Here is a 27,539-nt window from a genome sequence, read left to right as displayed (position 1 = left end):
ATGAGAGAGGTTGCCTGCATTACTACTTTGTCACCAATCGACATTCTGTGCTGTAGGCACTATATGTTCAGTGCATGCTTTCATCAAGCGTTGACTGTGACTCAAAGTTAGGAAAATTTGAGAAGCTTAAATCTCTAGTAGTCATTGTCTGAGCTCTGGTCTTGGTTATTCCAAGCTGTTTCTGGAACTTGACCTAATGTAGGGATTCATTAAGGAGTGTTGTACAATAGTTAATAGCATATGTGACTGATCCATCTTTCCCATTCTTATAGGAATCTAGGTTGACAAATGACTAGTAGCTTGAGACCTAAAACTTCCCAAGACACCTTTATCTACAGTTCTTTGCATAGGTCCATAGGATGTTACTAGGCTATTGACCTGAGGGTCTTTACAAGGTTGGACATAAAATCCCATTTTAATACTAGATGAGAGATATCATCTATGCCCAAGATTTTTCTAGCAAGGATTGCCAATGCCCAGGAGAGAAACAGATGTAATTCCCCAGCAGAAATTTACAGTTTCCCATCCAGTCATCCAGGTTGCACTTAAACAGGGTCGTGGAGGTACTCTGCTTGACATGGATTGGAAGCCTATTTTAGAGGAGTGGCAACTTCTCAGAGATGTAGCTGTCTTTCCAGCAGGTCATGTTTGTTGCATTCTAGATTGAGGTCCCTTGAAGGGTGACTCTAGTCCCATTTGTCTTATAGATGTGCATCATTTTCATTTGATTTGGGTCAGAAATAGCCCTGTAAACAAGTAGCCTCTAAGTATTTTTATACTACTGAGCACAGTGACACTGACTTCAGTCTGTCTGCATAAGACGTGCTGGAGACCCTGAGTTTTCTTAGTAATCTCTGACGTTTCTCAAGCTGCTGCAGGTATCTAGTATGGTACATACTAAAGGAAGCATTATATTCAATAACCGGCCTGATGAGGGATGAGTACAGGGGAGGTGCAATTGCTTTTGAGAGGGTGCCTTGATGATCAGGTGAGTGACATAGAATGCTTTCCTCACCACAGTAGACACATGGTGGTCGAAGTTGAGGTCACAGTCAACTTGTGTTCCCAGGTCTCTCACTACAGAATTGGTACTTAAGATAATTATTTTATAATCAGTAGAAGGGAATGATGCCTTTTTTTAGCACTTTAAGACCATGACTTTGTCACCAATCACTGGTTTGTGTAAGCAAGCCCCTTTTGAAGAATGGTTAGCCACAGCCCCTCCGTTTTGGCCTGGATATCAGAGAAGTGTATGCCAACCAAGAGGGGGTCCGGCACTGACCCTTGTGGGCCCCACTGGTGATAGGTCTGCTGGTAGAGGTGATGTCTCCCACTTAGTGTTGTCAATCTGTCATCCAGTGTGCAACCCACCTGACAACAGATGAGTTGATATTCAACTCGGTTAGTTTGTCATTGATGCTCAAATGTGGGATTGTGTCTTAGGCTTTCACCAAGTCAAGATGGTATGTTCATCGTGTTTCACTGTTGCAGTCATTACACTTGGGTTATCCTGCCGGCAGGCTACCTGCAGTCGGCCTGTATTCCAAAGTCCTGTTCTGGTGTCTGTTGCTGTCGCCTCTTCCCTGACGTCAGTGCGCCAGGGGTATAAAAGATGCAGCCGACGCCATTTTCTTCAGTCTTTCTTGCCACGTGGTGCCCGAAGCAAAAGCAGTTCGCAAGTGCCGATCAGCCGACTCCTGAGAATTTCGAAATTGAATTTCAGATCCGAAGTCTTCTATAAAGCTAAGTACCCCGTTAGGGAAACTTTTTTTCTTGCTCCAGACCGATGTCAGAAAAAGTTAACAATTGTATTTCTTGTGGGAAGCAAATACCTCATAAGGATTTTCATTCTTACTGTATTCCTTGCCTAGGCCCTGACCACGACGTTGCTAGTTATCGGTTTTGTGCTAGATTTAACCAATGCACTATTAAGCGTCTGTACGATTTTGCTTTTCAATACTTTGGCCGAAGGTTTAACTACATAATGCCGTCGGAACAGCTGATGACTGGAGTTCATAAAAAACGCAAGGAAAAAGAAAAGGGCAAGCATCTGAGGTCCAAAACCAATGAAGCCTCTTCTAGGCCAGTCGCCAGTTCTCAGTGAGGTGCTTTTGCAGCCCCTGACACTCGCTACCTCTGAGCCACAGGCCGCCTCCGACTCCCACGTGGAGACAACTAGGTCTGTGGATACTGAAGGTATTGGGCCTTCGGAAACTAATCCCTCAGATGGGTCCGGAGCTGCTGAGCAGGCATCTGCTTCTGAGGGTGTTTTCAGACCTACACAGCTTTATATCAAGCCAACTTCAGCATCCAAGACCAAGACTAAAACAGTTTTAAAGACAAGGAAACAAGTACAGCATTCTCCAGGACAGACTTCCATGCCTAAGAAACAGATGCTCAAAATGGCCAAAGACCTAATTACTTTGATCAGGGGTTCCCATCCCCCTCCTGATAAGAGGCCTAGGCAAGATGCTAAATATGATTCCTCTGATCAGGTTTCCATTTCCTCTGACTCCTCTTCAGAACAGGGATACTCTATTCCTCCCTATGAGGATTCTGATGCTGAAGATCCTATTCCATCAGCTTCTCCTCCTGAGGATTACTCATTTGGGGAAACCTTGCATACCATGAGGGAACATTTTCACTGGGAGAGCCAAGATTATTCAGATTCTAAGTAAATCCTCAGAGATTTTCTTTTACTACCTCAGCACAGACCCCTTGCTATTCCACCTGTTCTAGACATTGTAGATGTATTTTCAGAGTCTGGCCGGTCTCCCGACTCTTTACCTCCTGCACCTGTTAAGCCAGACAGATACTACAGGGTTCCAGATTCTCATAAATTTCTATATAAAAACCCTACTGCTGACCCAGAAACTATTTCTCAGGGTCCCAAAGGGGTAAAGGCTGCTACTGCAAAAAACACTGTCCCCTCAGATAGAGATTCTAGGGCACTGGACAGATGGGGGAAAAATAATTTACACTTCTGCTGCCTCGGCGGTAAGGGCTTTAAATTGTCACTTTCATATGCTTAAATATCCGCAATACTTAATGTCTCTGTTAAAACAGAAAATGTTGACAAATTCTGAATGTTCTGAGAACAAGGAATTACAGGATTTATTGCATGTAGCTGAACAAGTGGGAAAACATACTTTGCAATGTGGTTATGATTCACTGTGGAGGCCTCTTGCAGGGCCGCTGTAACAGGATCTGTCATTAGAAGGCGTGCTTGGTTAAAGGAACAGACCCTGCCTGATCATGTTAAAGCAAAATTATTGGATGCTCCATTACAGCATGATACTTTGTTTGGTGTTAAGGCAGAAGAGGTGTTGAAGAAAATGGAGGATAAAGCTAAATCTATGCAGACAGTGAAGAATTTCTTACAGGTACAGCCACCCATATTTAGCAGTCAGGCCACAAAGATGCAGATACTGACGCCCTAGAGGCAGACAACAGCCCCAGGGCTCATACAGGCCCAAACAATGGGGTGCTTCTACCTCCAAAAGCAGAAGACAAAATCACAGCCATATAGGAAACCGTCCCAATGACTTCCCTCTGCCAATGCCAAGTATTTATCTTTTGGCAGCACCCTTAGGGGGAAAGCTAGCACTTTTTTCACAAAATCGGGACACTATCACCCAGGACAAATGGGTCTTAAATGTAGTCTCTCAGGACTACAGGTTCCTCTTTCACACCCTTCCAAAGGCAAAAGGTATGCCAAACCTGCCACACAATCAATGGGCAGAGGCACAAAAACAAGTTTGATGACATGAGGGCTATTCAGCCTGTGCCACAACAGGAGCAGGGACAAGGATTTTACTCAAGACTTTTCTTAGTACCAAGAAAGGACAAAGCATGGAGACCAATTCTGGACCTGTCTATTCTAAATACTTTTCTGGACATTCCGAAATTCAAAATGTTGACTCTGCAGCAGCTTCTGCCCATGCTGGGCAAGAAGGCTTGGCTTCTACCTTTTTCAAAGAGGCATACCTGCATATCCCAATCAGACAGTCTTGCAGAAGATGCCTCAGATTCATAGCTGGCTCAATGCACTACCAATTCTCTGCACTGCCCTTTGGCTTATCTACTGCGCTCAGGGTCTTCACAAAATGCATGGCACCAGTAATTGCATTTTGCAGGCAAAGAGGAATTCAAATATATCCCTACTTGGACGACTGCGTTATTCAAGCAGAGACCAAAGACATTCTACTAAAGCAATCTGGCGTTTGTAAAAAGATTACTAATTTGCCTAGGGTACACAGTAAACGAAAAGAAATCAAAACCAGTACCCTCTCAACAGATAATATTCCTAGGTGCAAGCTTAAATACAACTGCCCAGATGGCTTATCTCACGCCAGACAAACAAAGGCAACTGACTTCTTACTTCGAAAGCATGGCAACAAAGACCCAGTTATCTGCAAGAAAAATTCTGCAGGCTCTGGGCTACATGGCCTCCTGCATTCTGCTAATTCCATATGCAAGACTGCATATGAGAAAACTACAATGGTATCTAAAAAGTGTTTGGACTCAACATTGCCACAGCCTGGAATCATTAATTTCACTCATTCCCTGCCTGCAACAGGAGTTTCGATGGTGGGCACAGGCCTGTCACCACAAGAAGGGACAGCTATTCACTTTACCCACAACCAGGCAAACACTAACAGATGCATCAGATTATGCCTGGGGGGCCCACATGGCAGGAAAATGTATTCAGGGCACATGGCCCCCAAGCCAAAGGCATCTTCACATCAATCAAAAAGAGATGCTAACTGTACAAAATGCCCTGACAGCCTTCACTGACCTACTTCATCCAGGACAGCTGCTGATAAAGACGGACAACACCGCAGTCATGTGGTACAGGGGGGCATGCATTCCTACCCCCTCTGCAGGCAAGCCATGATTTTGTGGAACACAGCATTGACCTACCAAGTACACCTGCAAGCACAATTCCTGCCAGGAAAAACAAATGCTCTGGCCTACGAACTAAGCAGAAACGTCATGGATCCTCATGAGTGGAAACTAGATCCACAAATCTTCAGCATGATAACAAGGAAATGGGGATGCCCAGACATAGATCTTTTTGCCTCCCCTCACAACTGCCAACTTCAGAGATTCTGCACAAGGACTTGTCACAAACAAGCATGGAAAAGTGGATGCCTTGTCATTCAGCTGGAACAACCTTACAGTATATGCCTTTCCTCCACTGCCTCTCCTCCCCAAGGTACTCCTAAAGGTCAGACAAGAGAAGCCACAAATAATACTGATTGCCCTGGATTGGCCACGCCAACACTGGTACCTAATCCTAAGGAGCTTGTCCCAAGGCCTAGCCTGGACATTGCCTCAAATTCCTCATTTGTTGACTCAACAAAACAATCAGATCCTGCAGAGCCAGCTCAGAACCCTAAATCTAGCTGCATGGCGGATTGTGTAACCATTCAGAATACACCTCTCTCTAAAGCAGTTATGGATGTTATTTTGGAGGCCAGGAGGCCCAGCACCAGAAAATCTTATGCAGAAAAATGGAAGAGATTCTGTTGGAATTGATACGCTTGTTCCAAATATTCCACAGATTTTACAATATCTAACTGAGATGCTGGACAAAGGCCTATCCTTCTCATCAATTAAGATCCTTGCCTCTGCCATTTCAGCTCATTACAATACAGATCCACCTATTTTTTCACATGCATTGCTTAGGCAGTTCCTCGGGGGGCTAAAAACATAAGACCTCCAAGGAGAGCACCAATAGCTGCATGGGACCTAAATTTTGTCTTGGAAAAACTCACACTGCCTCCTTTCGAGCCAGCCAATACAGCTGAGATAAAATTCTTATGGAAAACAGCTCTGCTCCTAGCAATAACTTCAGCAAGAAGAGTCTCAGAGTTACAGGCATTAATGGCTGTGGAACCTTTTAATGTCCTTCATGGATGCATCTGCAGTCATAACAGCTGGGTTGTCCTGTCGTCAGGCAGCCCGTCAGTCGGCCGGATTCCAAAGTCCGGGTCCGGCTTCGGCTGATGTCGCTCTTCATCCGACGTCATCTCTGCTGGACTTCGGGTATAAAGGCATCAGCCGACGCCATCTTCCCCAGTCTTTCTTGCCGCGTGCTCAAGCAGAAGCTGTTCGCAAGTGCCGGTCGGTCGGATCCAGAGATTTTTCTACCGAATACTATCAAGACTTCTAAAGCTAAGTACCCGTTGGGGACTCTTTCTTGCCTCAGCCGATGTCAGAAAAAGTTAATAATTGTTTAACCTGTGGGAAACAAATACCTCATAAAGATTTCCATTCTTACTGTCTGCCTTGTTTAGGCCCAGCCCACGACGTAGCAGCCTGTTCGCCTGTGCTTCCTGCAACCGACGAACGCTTAGGCGGCGGTCGGAGTTTGCAGAACAGTTTGTCGGTTCTGACTTTGCTTACATTATGTCGCCGGAACCTCCGACTACACTTTCTGCCAAAAAAAACGCAAAGAAAAGACCGACACTGCGGTCCGCGGTTTCGCTGAAACCACGCTTAAGCAAATCATGAGTGTCTCGGTTTCGCCGAAACCGAAAACTGATATAGGTACAGCCGAATCTATCTCTACTCTTGAGGCCCCTGCTACAAATATTGAATCGGCCTCTGAAACTTTACCCACTGACTTATCAGACACCATTCCCTGGATGTCTCTACCCCAGCACGTGGTGCTGCTAGGCCTCCAGCTGCCATGTCCATTAAGGCCTTCGCCAGGGCTAAAGCAGCCAAGTCTACCAAATCAGTGCCTGTTAAACCATCCTCAACCAGGCCCACTTCCAGTTCTCAAATGCTCACCTTGGCAGAAGATTTGATTTCTTTAATTAGAGGATCTCAACCTCACCCAGACAGGGCCTCTCAGCCCCAGATAAGAGACCTAGGGCAGAGCCCCTGAGCCAGTGTCCTCTGATGATTCTGCAGATGAATCAGACATTACTGACCAACCAGAGGCCCTTTTCTAATTTTGAGGATTCTGATGCTGAAGAATCCATTCCAGCTGCTTCCCTCCTGAAGAATTCTCCTTTGGGGAAACCTTGCATACCATGCGAGAGCAGTTCCAATGGCAGCAACAAGAATTCTCAGATTCCCGAAAAGACTTAGAACCTTTCTGCACCTTCCACAGCACAGGCCCTTAGCTATACCTCCTGTTCTTTCTGTGGTAGATGACGCTTTTAATGATGTATGCTCTGCTCCAGACTCATTACCCCAGCCCCTGCCAAACCAGACAGATTTTACAGGGTGCCTGACACTCATCACCACCTTTACAAGGCCCCCTTGCAGACCCAGAAACTATATCCCAGGGTCCCAAGGCAGTTGTCGACCATAGCTAAAACCCTACTCCTTCTGAAAGGGAAGCAAGGTCATTAGACAGATGGGGTAAAAAGTATACACTTCAGCTACTCTCTCAGCTAGAGCTTTAAATTGCCAGTTTCACATGATACAATACCAAGAGTTTATGCTTGATCAGTTAACTAAAAATTAACCACTGATGAAGCTCTTGACAAGAAATATGTATTAGAAATGGTAAATAACATACAACAGGTTAGTAACCATTCCTTAAAATGTGGCTATGATGCACTGGAGGCTTCATTTAGATCAGCCATGACTGGCACAGTGATAAGAAGGCATGCATGGCTAAAGGAGCAAGCTCTACCAGATCATGTTAAAGCTAAATTGTTAGATGCTCCTATGGATAAGACAAGTTTGTTTGGTGCACATGCCCAGCAGGTTATGAAGAAAATGGAAGAAAAGGCAAAATCAGTTCAAACTGTTAAAGATTTCCTGCAGGTTCAACCCCCAAGGTTTAGCAGGAACTGGCCTGCCAAGAATTGGTCCTTTCCTGACTCCACAAGATTTCAAAGGGGCAGGAATAGACGTTCCAGAGGCAGAAACCAAACCAGAGGAAGTGCCTACAGAGGACGACAGTGGCAAGGTAACAACAGAGGCACAGACACAGCCACTGCCACTACTTCAACACAGCCACAGTGACTTACTCCTAAAACCGCCTACCAGGGAGCAAATAGCAGCTCCACTAGGCGGAAGGTTAACTTTATTTGCAAAGAACTGGCACCACATAACAAAAGACAAGTGGATTCTGCAAATTATACATCAAGGTTACCGATTCCACTTCCACACTATACCAGTCAAAAGAGGAATGCCAAATCTACCTCCAAATCAAAAAACAGAAGCTTTACAACAGATAATGGAGTTAGCAAACATGAGAGCTGTGGAAAAGTGCCTGCAGCAGAGAAAGGAAAGGGGTTCTACTCCAGACTGTTCCTAGTTCCAAGAAAGGAAAAAAGTTGGAGACCAATTCTCGACCTGTCCACCTTGAATACATACATCATTGTCCCAAAATTCAAAATGCTGACCCTACAGCAACTTCTTCCCATGCTGGGCAAGGAGTGTTGGCTGGTAACTCTAGATCTCAAGGAGGCATACCTGCACGTCCCTATTCGACCAATCTGCAGAAGATACCTCAGATTTCTTGCAGGATCAGAGCACTATCAATTCTCAGCATTGCCTTTTGGCTTATCTACTGCCCAGAGTATTCACAAAATGCCTGGCATCAGTAATCGCATACTGCAGACTGCAGGGAATTCATATTTACCCATACCTGGACGACTGCCTGCTACAAGGGGACAACAAAAGCAAGTTGACAACAGATTTGCAAAGGGTCATCTACTTGCTACAAGCATTGGGATACACAGTCAATCTACAAAAGTCAAGACTGATACCATCCCAAACAAGGACATTCTTGGGAGCGGAATTGGACACAGTGAGACAGATGGCATTCCTAACTACAGAAAAACAAAAAGAACTCCCTCTTTACTTCTTGTCGCTAACAAAGCTGAACAAATTAACAGCAAGAAAAGTTCTGCAGGCCTTGGGTTCCATGGCATCATGCATAATTTTGGTTCCATTTGCCAGGCTACATATGAGAAAACTACAGTGGTACCTACGGAATTTATGGTCCCAACACAGACACAGCCTCAAACAGAAATCCCTCTAATTCCATGCTTAAAACAGGAGTTCCTATGGTGGGCCCAGGCTTGCCGGTCCAACCCAGGCCTTCCCTTTCACAGATGTCAAGCAAGCCAGAGCATTACAACAGATGCTTCAGACCTAGGATGGGGGGCCCACATGCTGGACAAATGCGTGCAAGGATTGTGGACTCAGGATCAACTTCACCTGCACATCAACCTAAAAGAAATGCTGGCTGTAAAACTGGCTATCCAAAAGTTCAGACCATTTCTCAAAGAGGGCCAGCTGTTGATAAGGACAGACAACACCACAGTCATGTGGTACATCAACAAACAGGGAGGCACTCATTCATAGCCCCTATGCAGAATGACTTTGGAACTGTGGACCCTGGCACTCAGCTACAACATCCAGCTGCAAGCAAGATTTGTACCAGGAAAAGAAAATACTCTAGCGGACATTTTAAGCAGGACCACATCAGATGCTCACGAATGGCACCTGCACCCGGACATCTTCAGGACCATTACAAAGAAGTGGGGAATGCCTCAGATAGATCTATTTGCATCTCCTCACAATCACCAACTCGAAAAATTCTGCACAAGGACATTCCACCCACTAGCATGGAAAGTGGATTCGCTCTCCTTCAGCTGGAAGGGCCTAACAGTTTATGCATTCCCACCTCTCCCTTGATACACAAAGTACTCCTAAAAATCAAGGAAGAACGTCCAAGGATAATCCTGATAGCTCCAAACTGGCCAAGACAACACTGGTATCCACTACTAAGGAGCTTGTCTCGAACAATATGTGGCCAATACCCTGATGCCTTTGATGCTAACTCAGAACAACTACAGCACCTTACATCCAAACCTGAAAACCTTACAACTGACTGCATGGAACATCACATAGCAGCAGCTAATCAGGAACTTTCCCAAAGAGTTAAAGACATTATCCCTGAAGCACGAGACCTTCAACAAGAAGGAACTACGCTGGAAAATGGAAAAGGTTTGTCAGTTGGAGTTCTGAAAGAGGAAAAGATGTGTCAAACATAGATATGCCTAACATCCTGGAGTATCTGGCGAACTTCTCCATTCAGGCCTGTCCTACTCCTCCATCAAGATACATGCATCAGCTATTTCAGCAGAATACAGCTTTGATCCACCTGTTTTTTCACACCCTCTGCTCAGACAATTTCTAAGAGGAATCAAGAATGTAAAACCTCCAAGAAAACCACCATTACCAGCTTGGGACTTAAACTTCGTACTAGAAAAGTTGACACTATCACCCTTTGAGCCAGCAGCAACAGCAGACTTACAACACCTGTCATGGAAAACTGCTTTCCTACTGGCAATTACCTCAGCAAGGAGGGTTTCAGAACTACAGGCCTTAATGGCAGTGCAACCCTTCCTAATCTTCCACCAAGATAGAGTATCCATGAGGACTAATCCAACATTTATGCCTAAGGTGGTATCCAGAGTATCTTTAAACCAGGCAATCCACCTACCTACCTTCTTTCCCAACCCACAAAACAGAGGGGAAAGAATACTGCATACCTTGGATGTACATAGACAGCTACGCTACTACTTGGACAGAACCAAAAGCAGCAGAAAGACTGACCAACTTTTTGTGGCCTATGCAACAGGAAGAGAGGGAAAAGCTATTTCCAAACAGACAATCTCCAAATGGATAGGAAATTGCATACGATTCTGTTACTCCTTCCATGGAAAACCAATTCCACAGAACATAAGACCTCATTCTACAAGGGCAACAGCCACTACCACAGCCTTCTTACGAGGAGTGGCTACCAAAGACATTATTGAGGCGGCTACTTGGACCTCCGTGCATACATTTGCCAAGCATTATAATTTGCCTCTATATTCCAGATCCCGAGCAGGGTTTGCCACTGCTGTACTGCAAGGGATCCTAAACACACCATAATCTACCTTTATCCTCCTCCCCCTAGTTGGCTATGGTATTCTACCCAGCTGTTATGACTGCAGATGCATCCATGAAGGACATAGTACAGTTTTGTACCTACCATAAATGTAGATGTCCGAACTGGATAGCATCTGCAGTCAGGATTACCCTCCCTCCTTCCCCTCTGAGGTACTCCTAGGGTGTTTACCCTCCAAATAGCTAGCTGATGGGGGGGAGTCTTTTATGGTGTATTTGTTTGTATATATGTACATACATGCTTATTTTTGTGGTTACCTCTATCCTTTTGGAAACATTGGCATCTATCCAAAATTTTTAGCCTTCAGGAGGGCTTCTGGCATCTGGGGCAAGAAACACTGAGGAAGATGGCGTCGGCTGATGCCTTTATACCCGAAGTCCAGCAGAGATGACGTCGGATGAAGAGCGACATCAGCCGAAGCCGGACCCGGACTTTGGAATCCGGCCGACTGACGGGCTGCCTGACGACAGGACAACCCAGCTGTTATGACTGCAGATGCTATCCAGTTCGGACATCTACATTTATGGTAGGTACAAAACTGTACTTTATCTTCCATCCCGACAGGGTTTCTCTAAGGACAAACCCAACATTTATGCCTAAGGTAGTGTCCAGTGTGGCTCTTGACCAAACCATTCATTTGCCTACTTTTTACCCAAACCCACAGAATAAAGGGGAGAGACTTCTGCATTCTTTGGACATGCACAGACAGCTACGCTTGTACTTGGACAAAACTAAAGCTTTCAGAAAGACTGAGCAACTTTTAGTGGCATATGCTGCAGGATCACAAGGAAAGGCCATCTCAAAGCAGACTATTTCAAAATGTATAGGACACTGCATTCGTTTCTGCTTCTCACAACATGGCAAATCAGTGCCTAAGGGCATTAGACCACATTCTACCAGGGCAGCAGCCACCTCAACAGCCTTCCTCAGAGTACCACCAACCAAGGATATTTTGGAGGCTGCAACTTGGGACTTCAGTGCACACTTTTACTAAGCGCTACCACTTATCTCTTTAGTCTAAATCCAGAGCAGGCTTTGCCACTGCAGTTCTGCAGGGCCTTATAGCCACTCCTAATTCTATTTAGACCCAGCCGCCCAACCTCAGCTTTGGGATTCAACCCAAGTGTAATGACTGCAACAGTGAAACACGATGAACATAGTACAGTTGTGTACCTACCATAAATGTAGCTGTTCGAGTGTATTCACTGTTGCAGTCCAGGTTACCCACCCACCATCCCCCTTCCTTTGCTGGTACTTATTTGTACTTCTCTATCCTATACAACCTATGTGGTGTATTTACTTGTAGATGAAGGTATTGTTTATTTTAGTGCATGCTTTTTAAGCAATGTTTTTTAGCCTACCCTTTTGGGGGCACCTGACATCTGGGGCAAGAAAAACTGAAGAAAATGGCGTCAGCTGCATCTTTTATACCCCTGGCGCACTGACATCAGGGAAGAGGCGACAGCAGCCGATGCCGGACCAGGACTTTGGAATTCAGGCAGACTGCGGACCTGCCGGCAGGATAACCCAAGTGTAATGACTGCAACAGTAAATACACTCGAACATCTACATTTATGGTAGGTACACAACTGTACTTTGTGTGCACAGCTTTACCTTTGTCTGTGGCTCTGGTCACATTCTCGAAGTCCACCAGGTATAGCAAGCATGACCTACTCTTGACGAAACTGAACCTGGACGGCTATAGGGTTTGGAGGTTGAGGTTATCAATGGCCTTATTTATGAGATCCGTGTTGATTCGTTCCATTGCCTTACAGAGGAGGCTGATTAAACTTATAGGTCTGTAATTACCTGGGTCTATTGCTGAGCTTCCCTTGTGCAGGGGGGGGTGAGAGTTGCTGTTTTCCATTCAGTGGGGACAAAGCCAGTACTCGAGCTGTGGTTGAATAGGGTGCTTAGTGGAGTAGCTGTCTCTTATTTGAGTATGAGCTTCCCTTGTGCAGGGGGGATAAGAGTTGCTGTTCTCCATTCAGTGGGGACAAAGCCAGTACTCAAGCTGTGGTTGAATAGGGTGCTTAGTGGAGTAGCTGTCTCTTATTTGAGTATTAAGAACGCGTTCCAGAATGTCATCTGGTCCCATGAAGGCTGTGTTCTTAGTCTTGAAAAGAGCATTGAGGAGGTGATGTTGAAGACATGATGTGTGGTATGCTTGGGGGGGGGGGGGTGAAATTTTCACCAAATGTGTTTGCTAGCAGGTTTGCAAGTTCTGCAGGGTCACTGTGTGCAATACCATCCACAATTAGTTCAGCACATATTTGAGTCCTACCTTTTAGGTTGTTGACATAGCTGAAGAAGGCCTTATTGGTGACCTTTGGTTATGGTTGCTAATTTTTCTCATAATTACACTCTTGAGGATTTTATGAGTTGTCTTATTTGCTTGTTCAGGTAGAGGAGGGTACCCTTCCAATTCTGTGTTCGTTGTTTTATATTTTTAGACAGCAGCTTCTTACACTTATCTGTTAATGTTAGACGTCCAGTAGGATGCTTTGTTTTTTCTAGAGGATCTTGCTCTAATCCTATCGGGCACGGTTGTGTCTGTACATTTGTGGAGATGTCTATACTGGGCATCACTGTATACCTTAGTATAGCCGTCAATACCGTCTGTGGAAATCTGTTATACCATCCCTTAGAAGGGAATAGTTAACTTTGGTGAAGTTTTTTTAGCCTGACTTCTCCTTTAGTGAGCTCTGGTGCTATTGCTACTTCAAAAATGACTGATTTTTATGGTCTGATTTAACCAGTACGAGCTCCACACTTTAGGTGTTGAACATCAGTCACTCATTGGTGAAGACCAGGTCCAGAATATTAGAGCCTGTTGTGGGGTGGTGCAGTATTTGTTCCAGGGCATTTGAGTTTACAAAGTTCAGGAACTTTTGTGCGAGTGAGTTTAGGCTCGTAGAAGATTCCCAGTTAATGGAGGAATAGTTGAAATCGCCCACGACTAGGTTGTTAGGTTGTACTTTGTCCCAAGTAGGTTTAAATAAGCTTTGTGTGCTTCTTGGTTCATGGAAGTGAACCTGTAACTGACGACATGAAGGGGAGGTCTTGCCCGCAATAATTTAGACTTGGAGTAATTCCACAGAGTTGTCTTGTCTGACCAGTCTAGAGGAGTAATTACCTTTAATGGAGATAAATACTCCAACTTTTTTGGTTCTCTCACCTTCAATGTGCGGTCTGAAAGTGTGGAAGGCCGGGGTGCTTTCTCCAGCCTTGAACCAAGTTTCTGTGACTGCACAGATGTCAACATCTTCTAAGGGGGAGGAGTGCTTCCTGAGAGTGCAGTTTCTAATTTAAACTCCTAGGGTTTAGCAGAATGACCCTTAGTTTCTTTGTATTTGATATTTTCACATTGGAATTTTTTGTGGTCTGACCTTGCCTAAAATAGGCCTTATGGGGGGAGGCAAATGCCTTAGCCAGCAACCATAAGCCTAGAGGTGAATCAAATTACTTGCCAAAAAAACAGACAGTACTTCCTAAAAACTTTAATATGAAGCGCTTTTCGTATTGCCTTTTAGCAATACTACTTCAGAAAATAGATGCTTTCAATACTGCAAGTTATATACGCATTAAAGTAATCACATGATCAATTTAAAAACAATAAAAGACCCACTTTTTTCCAGTACAACCCTCCCATAACATTCCATCTGGCATTTAACCCCTCAGCTCCCATTATACAACCTTTTTTACTCACTACATACAATGTAAAATTGTTATAATTTATATATGCATACTTATGCTAGTTTATAATAAACTTACTTTCACACTTAATATACGTCATAATAAAATGATTTATAAATCAACACAAATTAGACTTCATCTATTTAAGCTTCTCAACTTTAAAATACAGAAAATCGAACACATTTCGTTCAGACCAGGGAAATGATATGCATCAGTACGAAAATGCCACAACAGTTCCAATCTTTCTAGCCACAATGTTTCTGGGACACCACTTCCATCTGGTATGATGCAATCTATTGCTCGGAATTTGAACTGATGTTGTGGGTATTCTTTCATATGCCTTGCTAAGGGGTTCTCCAATTTAAATTTGCTAATAGCATGTTGATGTTCGTAGACTCGTTCTCTGTCTTCTCTCCGTTTTGCCTATATAGAAGGCTGGACAACTTTGGCACAAAGCTGCATATGCTACTAGCTTAGATTGGCAATCTAGCTTGTGTTTTGACTTATAACGTTGCCCCCTGATGGTAAAATTCTGCCTTGTATCTATATATTTACGAAAATTACACACAAGGCATTTAAACATTCCTATCCTATGTGTAAGGAGATTCGGTTTCCTCTCCAAGATGCTTTTCAGGTTGGGACCCCACTTGAAGGTAATATAAGGGTGCTCTTGTAGTTTTTGTCTAACTATACAGTCATTTTGAACTATATCCCAGTTTTTAATCAGGATAGATTTCACGCTATACATCATGACCATATTGTGTGTACCATAGAATGACCTTGCTGAATTATTCATAGATTCAGTCAAATCACTATTCGGTGGAACTAATATTTCCCTCTGATAGAATGGGTTAATAGAAACCTGTCATTCTTTTATGTTGTACCTCCCACATCACTTCTGATACTAAATTCTGGGAGTATCCTCTTTTAGTAAAAATGTCATGTAAATCTTTACATTCATAATCAAAGTCAACCTCTAAAGATGTCATGCGTGCTGCCCTTACAAATTGACCCTGACTACTGACTTTTTTCTGGTGGAGTGGGTGACAGCTACTGAAATGTAGCAATGAGTTAGAGTAAGTTTCTTTTCTAAAGATCTTGGCTGTAAAGTTTTTACTAATACTGTCTTTACTGAAATACACATCTAAGTAGGCAATCCTGTTGGCATTAAAACTGTAAGTAAACGTCAGAAACTGGGTAGTACAGTTAAAGTAAGTCACTAACTCTTCCGCTATAGATGCATCACCTAGATCATACTAGATTTTTGGATGATATTTTTATTCTATTCAAAGGTGATGCATCTATGCTTCATAAATATTGAGTTGAAACTGTATTTCTTCCCAGTAGTATATTACTGTATTTGCAAGTATAACTCCTATCTACTCTCCTCTACTGTTCTCAATTGTTTACTAACCTGCACGTCTGATTTACATCTACTTGATACCTGCTGTAATAAAATAGCAAAATTTGCTGCTAATATACCCAACAGGACCCCTTGCTCTTCACAAAGTACACTTGCTTGAATTTCCCAATCTGTTATCACTCAATCAGCTCACCACTGCCCACTGTATTATCCACAAACCTAAAAACTGCCCTGCACTCTCCAACCTAGCTCAACTAAATACCAACCCCCCCCCCCCGGACCCTTAGATCATCTGATAATCTCTTATACTCAAGGTAACAAAGTCCCTTAATTACTTTGGTGACTCTCTCTCCTTCAAAGTAGCCAAACAGTGGAACTTATTACCCAGAATATCCTAAAAAAACACAGATAGTCATAGCTTCAAACAACTCCTAAAGGAATACCTTACTCAACAATGGCTCTGCTCCTGTTGTACTTCTGGCTAGTTTCTCATGCCTTCGATCAAATGTTTCTTTTCTATCTTCTCCTTGTCTTGCTTCTACCAAATGAAAATAACCACAATGATTTATTTTAGTTATCTATAGTATTACTGCCTATAGTAAGGCTTAGGAAATGTGTTCTGTTTTACATTTCCCTTTTTGTAAATTGATTGTTGGCAACTGTTCAACTTTTTTGTATATTGTTTGTAAATCTTTAAAAAAAAAATTATAATCTTTTTTTTTTTGTACTATTGTTATGGAGCTTTTCTCCCCGGGTCTCTGCTGAAAACTGGTTACTTGCTCAGCCGGACTCTACCTGGTTAACAAATGTAAAATAAATAGTGGGGCACATGCTGTACCCTTAGCAACCCAGATATTGGTCAATAAAACTTAAATAAATGTTGCCAAAATATTGATATTAATACTAGTTAGAAAGTCAGAAAACCATTCAACTCCAAGATCATGAGGAATAAATGAAAATCAGCTACATCAGTAATTAAACTTAAAATAGTTCATAGGTTCATAGTTTAGTACTAAGCTAACTGCCCTTGCGAGCCATTTTAAGCGTAGCCAATTATCCCTTGTGAGACTCAAACCCTGCACCTTGTGTTTGTAAGGCAAACACCTTAGCCATTAAGCGACCCTCCCAACCCATGTTTTCCCAACAAATGTTTGATTTACATAAATCCTTAAAGAAACCAAAAATGCCAAGACTCTCAAATGTTTGCCAATCGTAAAAACATTTCAGTTCACTTTCAATATAAATAGCTAATGGTTGAGTGATGGAACTATTTGCATTCTAATAGTTATCATTCTTAAAGTCAAAAGAAGAGTGTAGTAAAGGGCCAAATGGTTACAATTGCAAAGATGATCTCTTACCGTGACGATTCTGTAGCAGAAATCGATAATGTAATAGATATGTTCCTTAAATGTGGCTACCACAGTCCATTAATATATGCAGTGAAGTTACAGCTAAGAAATAAAAAAGGGACGTGCATCCTATTATAAGGCTATGTACAGTCAGTGTTGAAACAAGATGCAAGTAAAAATTGTAAACCTGTTATGGTTTTGACGTATAGTAGCCTAGCAATTAAAGAAATTAATAGGAATGTGAAGATTTTTAGGAATTACAAAGATGTTACATATACTAGTCAACTTTAATTGTATTTATTCTAGATATAGGAATATTAACATAGAATCTGGAGCATTTAATAATGTTGATCTGTGATGAAAGGCTCATTTTAAATGTGGATCTTTCAATGTGGATATATATTGTGTGGGGATTCCATTAAAGTTAAAAATTATACATTGATCAAAATACAAGAGCATTATACTTAAAATGCAACTGGAATTGTCTACATTACTATATGTGTAGCACTGGCATGTGAAGCATTTTACCTGGGTAAAACTGAGTTAGCTTAAGGAGACATATTTAAGAGCTTTTATATGATGTTGGTAAGAGAAATAATAAAAATGCATTGAATAGACATGTCCAAACATATAACTTCACAAAATATTTTGTTGTCCTTGAAAAAAATGTTCATCCCAGTGATGGCTGCTGGGAAGAAAAATTTTAATATAGCAAATTGCTACAGTAGTTGTGACTAGATGCTGGAACTTTACCATGTTTGAATATATTTCTATCAATAGTGTAGTTAAATTAAGGGCAGCCAAATTTTAAAGTATGTAATTCATTTACTAGTGTACATTTTTAAATGTTTTCACTTTGATCATTATTCGTGTATTTCTACAGTTTGATTTAATTCATTGGTGTCGTGATATGTTTTTCAAACTGACTGTTATGAAGAAGTCTGTGATTGAACAGACAAAAACACTTAACATTATTTTATTTGGTGTGGATTCTCAACACACTGGCAGTTTTAGGTATTAGAGATTTACCTATGTGATTGTGATCATCTGCAGGCTGACTGTTTCAGGCCGTTAGACTGTGGATTGCCAAATTTATTTTAGTCATTGACTGCTAACTTCATGGATTCCTGTCTGCTTTACAGGTAGCTTCCCGGTAGCCTTGCACTATACTCTATATTAGCATCCAGGCTGACTCTGATGCTGTCTGGCTGATGGGCTGTATTTTGTTTAATGCCTTTGTCTTTTTTTTTTTTTTTTTTTCCTTCTGTGCGGTTATCCTATTCCACTTCATTTTGTCACTAATCTTGTACTTAGACTGTGGTTCAATCGTCATTCATCATTGAACTGCTTTTGGCCTACTTTCCCATTTTTGTTTCTGAACTAGCTTATTTAGGTCCTTCTGTCTACAGGACTTCTGTTGTTGGCCATGTAACTCCCATTATTTGATCAATGGGTTTATTGATGTTCATAGCCTTCAGCCTTTAGGCTTTCTTTTACTCTTGCATTAATTGACTTAACTGAGGTCAGTCCATAATAGTTCTTTGGGTTTGTAGTGACAATGTATAAACTTGTGGTAATAACTTTACTGATGCTTTGAGTGTTGGTGTGGATCTTGTATGTTAATTGTCTCCACTTCTGGTTCTTCTCAGAGATGCTTTCTCTAGAAACATTCTTTGCTAGGATCCTCCCAGGTTATGCTTGAAACCTTACCCCATAGGTAGCGTTAGCTAAACCGGTCTTTTAAAATATGAAAGTTAAGTACTTAGATTGACCAAGAGATGTTTTACATCTCCCTTCATCTCTGATCCTTCCCTGCTTCCTCCTACATTTCTGTTTTTAGTCTGAGTTGTGTCTTGCTTGTTTTCTTCTCATTTTTGGCACTACCTTCTGCAGTCTAACCAAGATCTGGAAAAGAGTCTTCCTGTGCAAATTGTGGGTAGAGGGAGAGGCGTTTGCTGGTGTGGAAGTTGTAATATCTTGCTGCCCAAGCTCTGTCAGCCACCATTGCTATAAGTAGAGGAAGACGTACCTGGTCTTGCCTGTCTAAGTACATAGCTTTAATTTCTTACTGTATCATATGGTGGTGTAGAGGTCCGTGCTTGATGGGTGACAGCCTACCATTCTGTTGTGAAAGAATAGTCGATCTGCCACAACTGTTGAGTTTTCTTATGACTGGCAAATTTATGACTTGTTTAGTAATGTGGTTTAAATTCTCTGTAGCTTTCTTGATTTGTGTGAAGTTGCTGGTAATCACCGGAGGGCAACCTTGCTTTCTTAGCCAGAGTGTACATTTTTATGTGCTTTGGCCAAGCAGGCAGACCTCCCTACATGTGAGATTTTGCCAAAGAAATGCTGAATCCTGTTTCATGATGAGCTTGATATCCAACTTAAGACCCATCAAGCTAGTAAATCAACTGCTCCAGTAAGGATTTATTTTTGTTTGCAGCACTGCCATTTTGAACCTAATGCATATTCTTCCTGAAATGCTGTGCTTTGAATTCCTGTATAAAGTAGCATGTCTTTATCACATCAGTCTGTGACTTTTTTTGTGTGTCTTCAGTGAATTTTGGATCTTAACGTACTATCTGAACACGTCACTTTCTGATATGATCTCCCTTCATTGTAAGGTCTAGACTAGGTTGCATTTTACTTTATATACTTGTACCTTAGTGTGATGGAGTCTGGCACTCAAGGTGGAACTTTGATGGGAAATGCATTAAAGATTCGTAAGTTTGAGTGCATAATCCTTTGCCCACACTGTGGAGTGAGGTTCTTAGTCAAAAACTGAGCTTTGAGGGTAGTACAAAATTTTTAAGTTTTATATGATTACTTTTTTCTGGTTGAAACGTTTGTTTTATTTTTGTTAGCCATTGTGCTTTTAAACTGTGACAGGTTAGCATTCAGCTGTTAATATTGCTGAGTACAGTTGAACATGGCAAAAAAAAAAAAAATGACACAACCCTTTGTTATGCAGCATCTAATGAATCAGCAGAAGGACACAGACCAGGAAGAGCACAAGAAACTACTCTCTGAGAAAGAGGCAAATGCTAAACGTATCCAGCAACTGACAGAGGAAACAGCCAAATTGAAGACTGAAAATGCCAGGTGAGAATTAAAACGGTGTAAGATTTGCATCACATTTGTTTTTCTTTTTAATTCTTGGAGGGCATTTAAATTTACTGTCATTTTATTTCATTGTGATAACATACTGCTTTATTTTATTGCATTTTGATTCCCATGTGGCCTAGGTGGGAATCTTGGGATTCTCAGCAGTAACAAATTTAAAGATGGTGGTAAAATCCCAGATTGAAACCGGGCTGTCTAATGCATAGGAACAAGAAAAAACATTTTGATGACTGATCGTACTAGTGTTAAGTGGGCATTTCTATGCTGATAAGAAAATTGGCTTCAAAGCTTTTTTTTTTTCTTTTTTTCCCCCTTGAGAGGGGAATAATGGAAGTTAAAATATATTCTGCATACATTGGCACTTCAGCTGCAGTGAAACCAAAAATAAAAAGTATTTAAGTGTGAACAGGAGCTGGATTTCTTTGTGCCACCTTTTCCGTTTGTTGTTAAACCAGGGACCTACACATCTCTGGTGTGGTGGTAGCTCAGATAGTAAATGTCAAGACTGCAGGGTACTTATTTGAAAAGTGGTTTGGCCGTATGGTTCTTACTCCTAGTAAATATGCTCTGTGGATGGAGGAGTCCATTTGTTATGTGCAGGTACCAAATGAAAATTAAAATCTTTGCTTGAGAGGATGAGAAAATGCAGTGGCTGCTAGAAATATGACTGCTCATAACAAATCTGAGGAGATGTTATTACATGAAGAGGGTGATACGGCCTTTCACTGCATTACCTGAAATAATGATCCATTTGTAGATGTTTAATATGGAAAGGATGCGAGGCACACCAGTGGATGGCAGCTCTGCAGGTGTTAGTTGCATGTCTTAGAACTCCCCAGAAAACTGTGCTTCTAAAATCTGAAAGCACATCTGATCTGTTTGTTATGAGAGTTTTGTGCAAGTAGAAGCAGGCTTTATGCTTGTAATTCCTTTCCTACTTGTTCTGGCATACATTTAGAGGCTGCTTGATTGTTACTGGTTACAGGTGACTAGGAGCACTGCATTCTCCTTAGTGTTATGAGAAGCAGGCTGTCATCCCACTTTGTCAGAAGCCACTGTGTGTTGGCATGATGGTTTGAGAGACTAACTTTGGTATGTTGTTGGGTAGGCATAGAAGTTCAAGGCAAGGCTTGTCTGCAGGTTATATTCTACATGAACAGTTGCCCCACCCCACCCACACTTTCTGCTTATTGGATTTGATTTTCTAAATCTTTCCACTTGAAGAGATCCCCAACCTGGCTTTGTCTACTAATATTGACAAAGTAATATATTCTAAAATGGGGATGGAGCTATTGATTTCCTTGTATGTTTCTGGCATTTTTAACTGAAACTGCTCATGAGCATTAAAAATCTCAGTCCCGGCCAATATATTGTCATTTAGTTTATTTCTGACTACTGTATTTTATGGTACCAGTGGCAGTTTCAGCCATCAGTTCCTTAATTTAAATCCTTGTGCAGTCAGATGGCACTCATTTGGCTATGACTTTTAGATGTTTACCCACGAGTCCCTGTCAGTAAAGCCAGAGTATTATTTTCCGAGAAAGGGTTTAGTACCATTTATTTTTTACCTCTGTTAATGGATTGAGAAAGCATACTTTTATTTTTTAAACCCATTTATTAAATTATTTAAGACATAGGCACAAATTAATAGAAAACAAACCATATTAATGGTTTTCATGAATTCTATATTGCATTTGTTTTATCTATTTGACATTCAGTCCATTACATTGATTGCTCAATTCCTGTCTTCTTTTAAACCACACTCCTCCTCTTCCTGAATATTGTTCTGCACATGTTCTCACAATTTCTTTTCATTTCTATGTAATCTATTCCTTCCATATTCTAAAGATTCCACTCCCAGTTTTTTCTAACAATTTACAGTACTTCTGTTTACATTTTTAGATTTTGATTTCCTTTTTCTAGTAATTGCTTTTTTGTGGCAGCCAACAGAGTTAAACTTAAAAAGGCCTTACTAGATCTTTGTCGCAGTTCAAAAGAATCATCTCCTTAGTTGCAACCATTTGCTCCACCAGTATTTCTGACAAAGTACTATGTAAGGTAGCTTTAAAATCTGACAACTCATTACACCCCCCCCCCCCCCAAAAAAAGTTCCCAGTTGCATCAATTTCCCATCATGCATCCTGCATTTGCTGTCCACCTGAGGAAAAGTTCTTTGAAATCTGAAGTATAAAAATACCCATGCAAATACTTCCAAGCAAAACTCCTATACCTTATAGACTCTGTTGCATACTTACGAACCATACATATGTCCTTCCATTGTTCCTTTGTAAATTGTTTTTTTCATTCTGTCTTCCCAATCTTTTCTAACTCCTCTGATTATTGTTAGCATGCAATGTTTTATTTGCCCTACCAGTTATCCATTTTTAACAGTATTTCTAGTATCTTAAGAAAAAAAAAAGTCAGAGCTGATCTTTCACTTAGGATTCCCCTTTCCCTTTCTGTTTGCTTATACTCTAATATCAGTCCCTGTAGGGAAGGCAGTCTGTTACCTGCAATCCAGATGTCAGATTGGTTTCATCCCAGTCTTATTACCAGATCTATGTTAGAACATAGACCTCCCAAAAGTTGTCGTGCATAACATCGTATATATACAATTGAAATCTGAGACCATCGAAAAGGAAAATACCCAAATGTACCCACATTGCAAACACATCTTTGCAGTGGGAAGTCCTCTGCTAAATATATAATTTATGCACAAGCCAGTGTATGTATTCATGCTGGTCCCAAGCCCGGATAAATTGGGAGGGTTACGTCAGGAAGGGCATCCGGTGTAACATTTTTGCCAGATCAAATATGTGGAAAACAGTACAGATTTCTGTTGAGGCCCGGGTTAATAACGACCACCTTCAGTGCAGTTAACCAACAGGGTGCTGGTGAAAATTGGACTACTGTCGGCCGAAGGAAAAGAAGAGGGGAAAGGCATGCCCGGAGGCAGGAGGAGGGGGAGGAAAGTTAGCAGTGTGGAAGTTGAGGGTAGGAGCTTTGCATGTTAGCAGTATGGCTGGTAAAGGGAGAAAGCTAGCTGATATGATGGAGAGAAGGAAGGTTGAACTATTGTGCATGCAAGAAACCAGATAGAAGGGGATTAAGGCCAGGTGTATCGGAGGTAGGTTCAGATTGTTCTGCCAGGGTGTGGATGGGAGGAGAAATGGGGTAGCAGTTATACTGAAGGAACTGTGTGTCGAGTGTATTGGAGGTGGAGAGTGTGGGATAGAGTGATGCTTATGAAGCTGGGAATTGATGGTGCGATGACGTTTGTTGTTCATGCATACGCTCTGCAAGTTTGATGTGTGATGGATGAGAGAGAGAAATTTTGGATCAAGTTACATGAAGTGGTGGTGTGTGTACCCAAGGGTGAGAGAGTGGTGACGAACGGATTTTAATGGGCATATTGATTAAGGGATCAGAGGGGATGAGGAGGTGATGGGTAGGTATGATAAGGAGAGGAATACAGAAGGTAAGATGGTACTGGATTTTGTGAAAAGGATGGAAATGGCTGTGGTAAATGCATATTTTTAGAAGAGGGAGGAGCATAGGGTGACTTCCAAGAGTGGAGGAAGATGCACACAGGTGGATTATATCCTGTGCAGGAGGGCCAGTCTATAGGAGATTGGCGACTGCAAAGTGGTGACAGGGGAAATTGTAGTTAGACACCATAGGATGGTGGTCTGTAGGATGACTGCAATGAAGAGGAGGAGAGTGAAGGCAGTGCCAAGGATCAAGTGGTAGAAGTTGAAAAAGGAAAACTTGTAAGGTGAAATTCAGGAAATAGGTAAGACTGGTACTGGATGGCAGTGAAGAGCTCCCAGATAGCAGGGTGGCCACAGTAAAGGTGGTAAGGAAGACTGCTAGAAAAGTGCTTCGTGTGACATCTGGACTTAGGGGGGAGGAGGACAAAGAGACCTGGTGGTGGAATGAGGAAGTACAGGAGAGTATACGGAGAAAGAGGTTGTTGTGGGATTGTCAGAGAGATGAGACTAGACAGGAGTACAAGGAGATGAGCTGTATGATGGAGAGAGGTGGCAAAGGCTAAGGATAAGGCACATGGCATGACTGCTTTTGGTGTCTTGCACATCTTCCTGTCTGACAGCTCTACTGTGCCTCTTGATGTTGAGGGCGCTTCTGTGATGAAGACCCTTTTTTTTTGATAACCAAAAGAGAGGTTAGTATTTGTTCATGAAGAGGTTCTCTGGGATCAGATTGATGTATTTGTGCCTTGCCTATGACCAGATATCTCCAGGGTGGTTTTATCCAAAGCCGTAAGAAATATAAAGGACAGAGGGACCAAATGCCATTCAGCTTGCCTCTGCATAGGTCAGATGGCACCTTTGTTTCCTCTTCCTCACAGACTTTGATCAGCCACCTTGTCCAACTGGTTCAGGGCTTAATCTTTTCTGAAATCCAAACAACCACCAGTTGAGATGCACGAGAGATGTCTTTGGTCCATTCTGCATAGAGAAGGGTGGATTCCCATTGACTCTTATGTAGACTAATGGTTTATTTTGGTCAGATCTACTTTGCTGCTGCATGTGAATCCAGCTACTGAGAGCACTCTGCCCTGTTGTTCAGTGCGTGTCTGCTTGGGAGGACACTTCATAAAACGACTCCCAGTTGGAAGCCAAGGAATGCTAGCAGCCTGACCTCACATTTGGGCCTGCCTGAGCTTGGAGCATAGTTTCTCTTTCTCCAGCCATGGATATCCAGAATCTGTTCACCAGTGCACTTGTGGAACCAGATTTACCCTCCTCTTGGCAGCTGCTGCATGCTAACAGAACCCATGGAAGGAATAGGCAAGGCTTTGGAATTCACCTTGAATTACTTCGGATCATCTTTTGAAAGTAGTAAGACCCAGATCTGCACCCATTAAAGAACCTAGTCTTCCTGCGGTGTTGGACTTCACTTTATTTCCAGAGGATTGTGCAGCATGTCTCAATACCCTTGATCCCCAGGGTACTTCTAAAACACAAGAATTTAAGGACCAGAAATTCTAGTGGCTCCCCTTTTGGCCAGAGCAACACTGGTTCTGTCTCCTGTACAACCTGGCAAATGAAAAATGGAAAGTGTTGCCTTAGCACATAGACTTTTTGTGATAGGTCAATCTCCTGTACCCCAACCTGGGCATGCTAAGGCTGACAGCTTGGATGATTTCATATCAGTTTCAGGTAGGTACCTATTTTCTGAAATTTGGATGTGAAACCCTTCAGAGCTTTAATGTTACTGAAGAGTATGCTTCTCCAAGGTTTTTCAGTATCGACTGTTGGCTAATGTTTTCCTTTGCTGGGCAGATATGTTTCCTTCAGAGAAAAAAAAATCTTCCACATTCTTAATTTTGTTGATGTGTTATTAATTCCGTCTTCTTCAGGAAAGTTATTTTAAAGCTAGGAGTGTTTGTTTTGATGGACTGTCTTGAGACTGTAACATACTTTTTAATGGAATACACTGTTTTTCTGTCAGTTTAAAAGTGGTGTAAAGTAAATGAGAACATTTTTTCTCTGGAGAAATTGTTTACTTCTTGTGGGTCTGATATAGTGTGTTCTTACTGTTTCTGTCAAAAATAACTTTTGTAGACTGGTAGTGTTTATTGTCAACTGCTTGTGGTGTTCTCCAGGAAAGAGGCACCATTTCAGGACTGACAATGGAACAGACTACTAATTCCATAGTCGCTCCTCCTTCCAGCCACAAAAAGAAAGAAGAAAAAGAAAACAGCCTTTGTCACCACAGCAGGGGTGGCAGTTTACCTCTGCTGCTGGTGGGTGACTCTGTTGTGGCCATTTGCTATACCTCAGACCTCTCATCTTTTACCCCAGAGTCCCTGTGGTGTAGCACCTGCAGTCACTAGGGACTTGGGAGTTAGCCACATTCTCTGTGGCTGTTAGGGTCCCCTCAGTGGGAAAGGGAGAACCACTCTTGTCTGTCATGGAAGATGGAACATGGAAGGTTTCTCTGTCCGAAGCTGCGCCATCCCTGGGGAAACTGCTGCTGCTGCCTTTAGTAATATGGTTGGCCCCATTTTCACTGTTTAAAAAAAAAAAAAAAAAAAAAACGAAAATCAGGCCACGTATGTACTCCTCAGTTTTCTTTGTATAGCAGTATTTTACTGGGTTTGGCTCAAGGTTTTAATTTAGGTTATCGAGCCTTCTAGGTTATGGTTAGAGAATGATTCCTCTCTTCCTGAACAGATTCATGATTCTGAATATGAACAGGAAGATGCAGGGGATTAAGGACCCCCCCCCCCCAAGATTACTAATTCAGCCTGAGGGAGAGCTCAGTTTCTGATTATTCCTGTATGGGTTTCTCTTGCTCTGAGACTCTTGTTAGAATGTGCTAGTACTTTTAGTGGCAGTGCACTGAGGTTTCTCAGCCCCTCAAAAAAAAAAAAAAAAAAGTTACAGAAGGATTTTCCATAACCTCCACCTATTCCTGTTGTTTTGTCTGCTTTAGAGGATGTGTCTTGCTGCTGCAGATGTTCGTGTTTCACTGTTGCAGTCTTTACTCTTGGGTTATCCTGCTGGCAGGCTACCTGCAGTCGGCCAGAATTCCAAAGTCTAGGTCCGGCGTCGGTTGATATCGCCTCTTCCCTGACGTCAGTGCGCCAGGGGTATAAAAGATGCAGCCGACGCCATTTCCTTCAGTCTTTCTTGCCGTGCGGTGCCCGAAGCAAAAGCAGTTTGCAAGTGCCGGTCAGCCGACTCCTGAGATTTTCAAAGCTGAATTTCAGAACCAAAGTCTTCATTAAAGCTAAATACCCCGTTGGGGAAACTTTTTTCTTGCTCCAGACCGATGTCAGTAAAAGTTAACAATTGTATTTCTTGTGGGAAGCAAAATACCTCATAAGGATTTTCACTCTTACTGTATTCCTTGCCTAGGCCCTAATCACAACATTGCTAGCTGTCGGTTTTGTGCTAGATTCAACCAACGCACTATCAAGCATCTGTTCCATTTTGCTTTTCATTACTTTGGCCGAAGATTTAATTATATAATGCCGGCGGAACAGCCGACAACCGTAGTTTACAAAAAAACACAAGGACAAGGATAGGCATCCGAGGTC

General features: G+C 42.2%; 1 protein-coding gene across 1 annotated transcript in view; it reads left to right on the top strand.

Moving 5' to 3' along the window:
• TPR (translocated promoter region, nuclear basket protein) overlaps positions 1–27,539 on the top strand; it is a gene marked incomplete in the record, with an annotated part of 1,837,142 nt that overhangs the window by 854,296 nt on the left and 955,307 nt on the right. Inside the window, 1 exon segment of the mRNA XM_044085316.1 lies at positions 20,319–20,449. Within this exon segment, the coding sequence (XP_043941251.1) occupies positions 20,319–20,449 (131 nt within the window).

Source organism: Protopterus annectens, chromosome 10.part0 (genome assembly GCF_019279795.1).
Source record: "Protopterus annectens isolate FY-2018-M chromosome 10.part0, PAN1.0, whole genome shotgun sequence".
In the NCBI taxonomy this organism is placed as follows: Eukaryota; Metazoa; Chordata; order Ceratodontiformes; family Protopteridae; genus Protopterus; species Protopterus annectens.
Note: the sequence above shows the minus strand (reverse complement) of the source record. Positions and strands in the feature narration are given on the sequence as shown.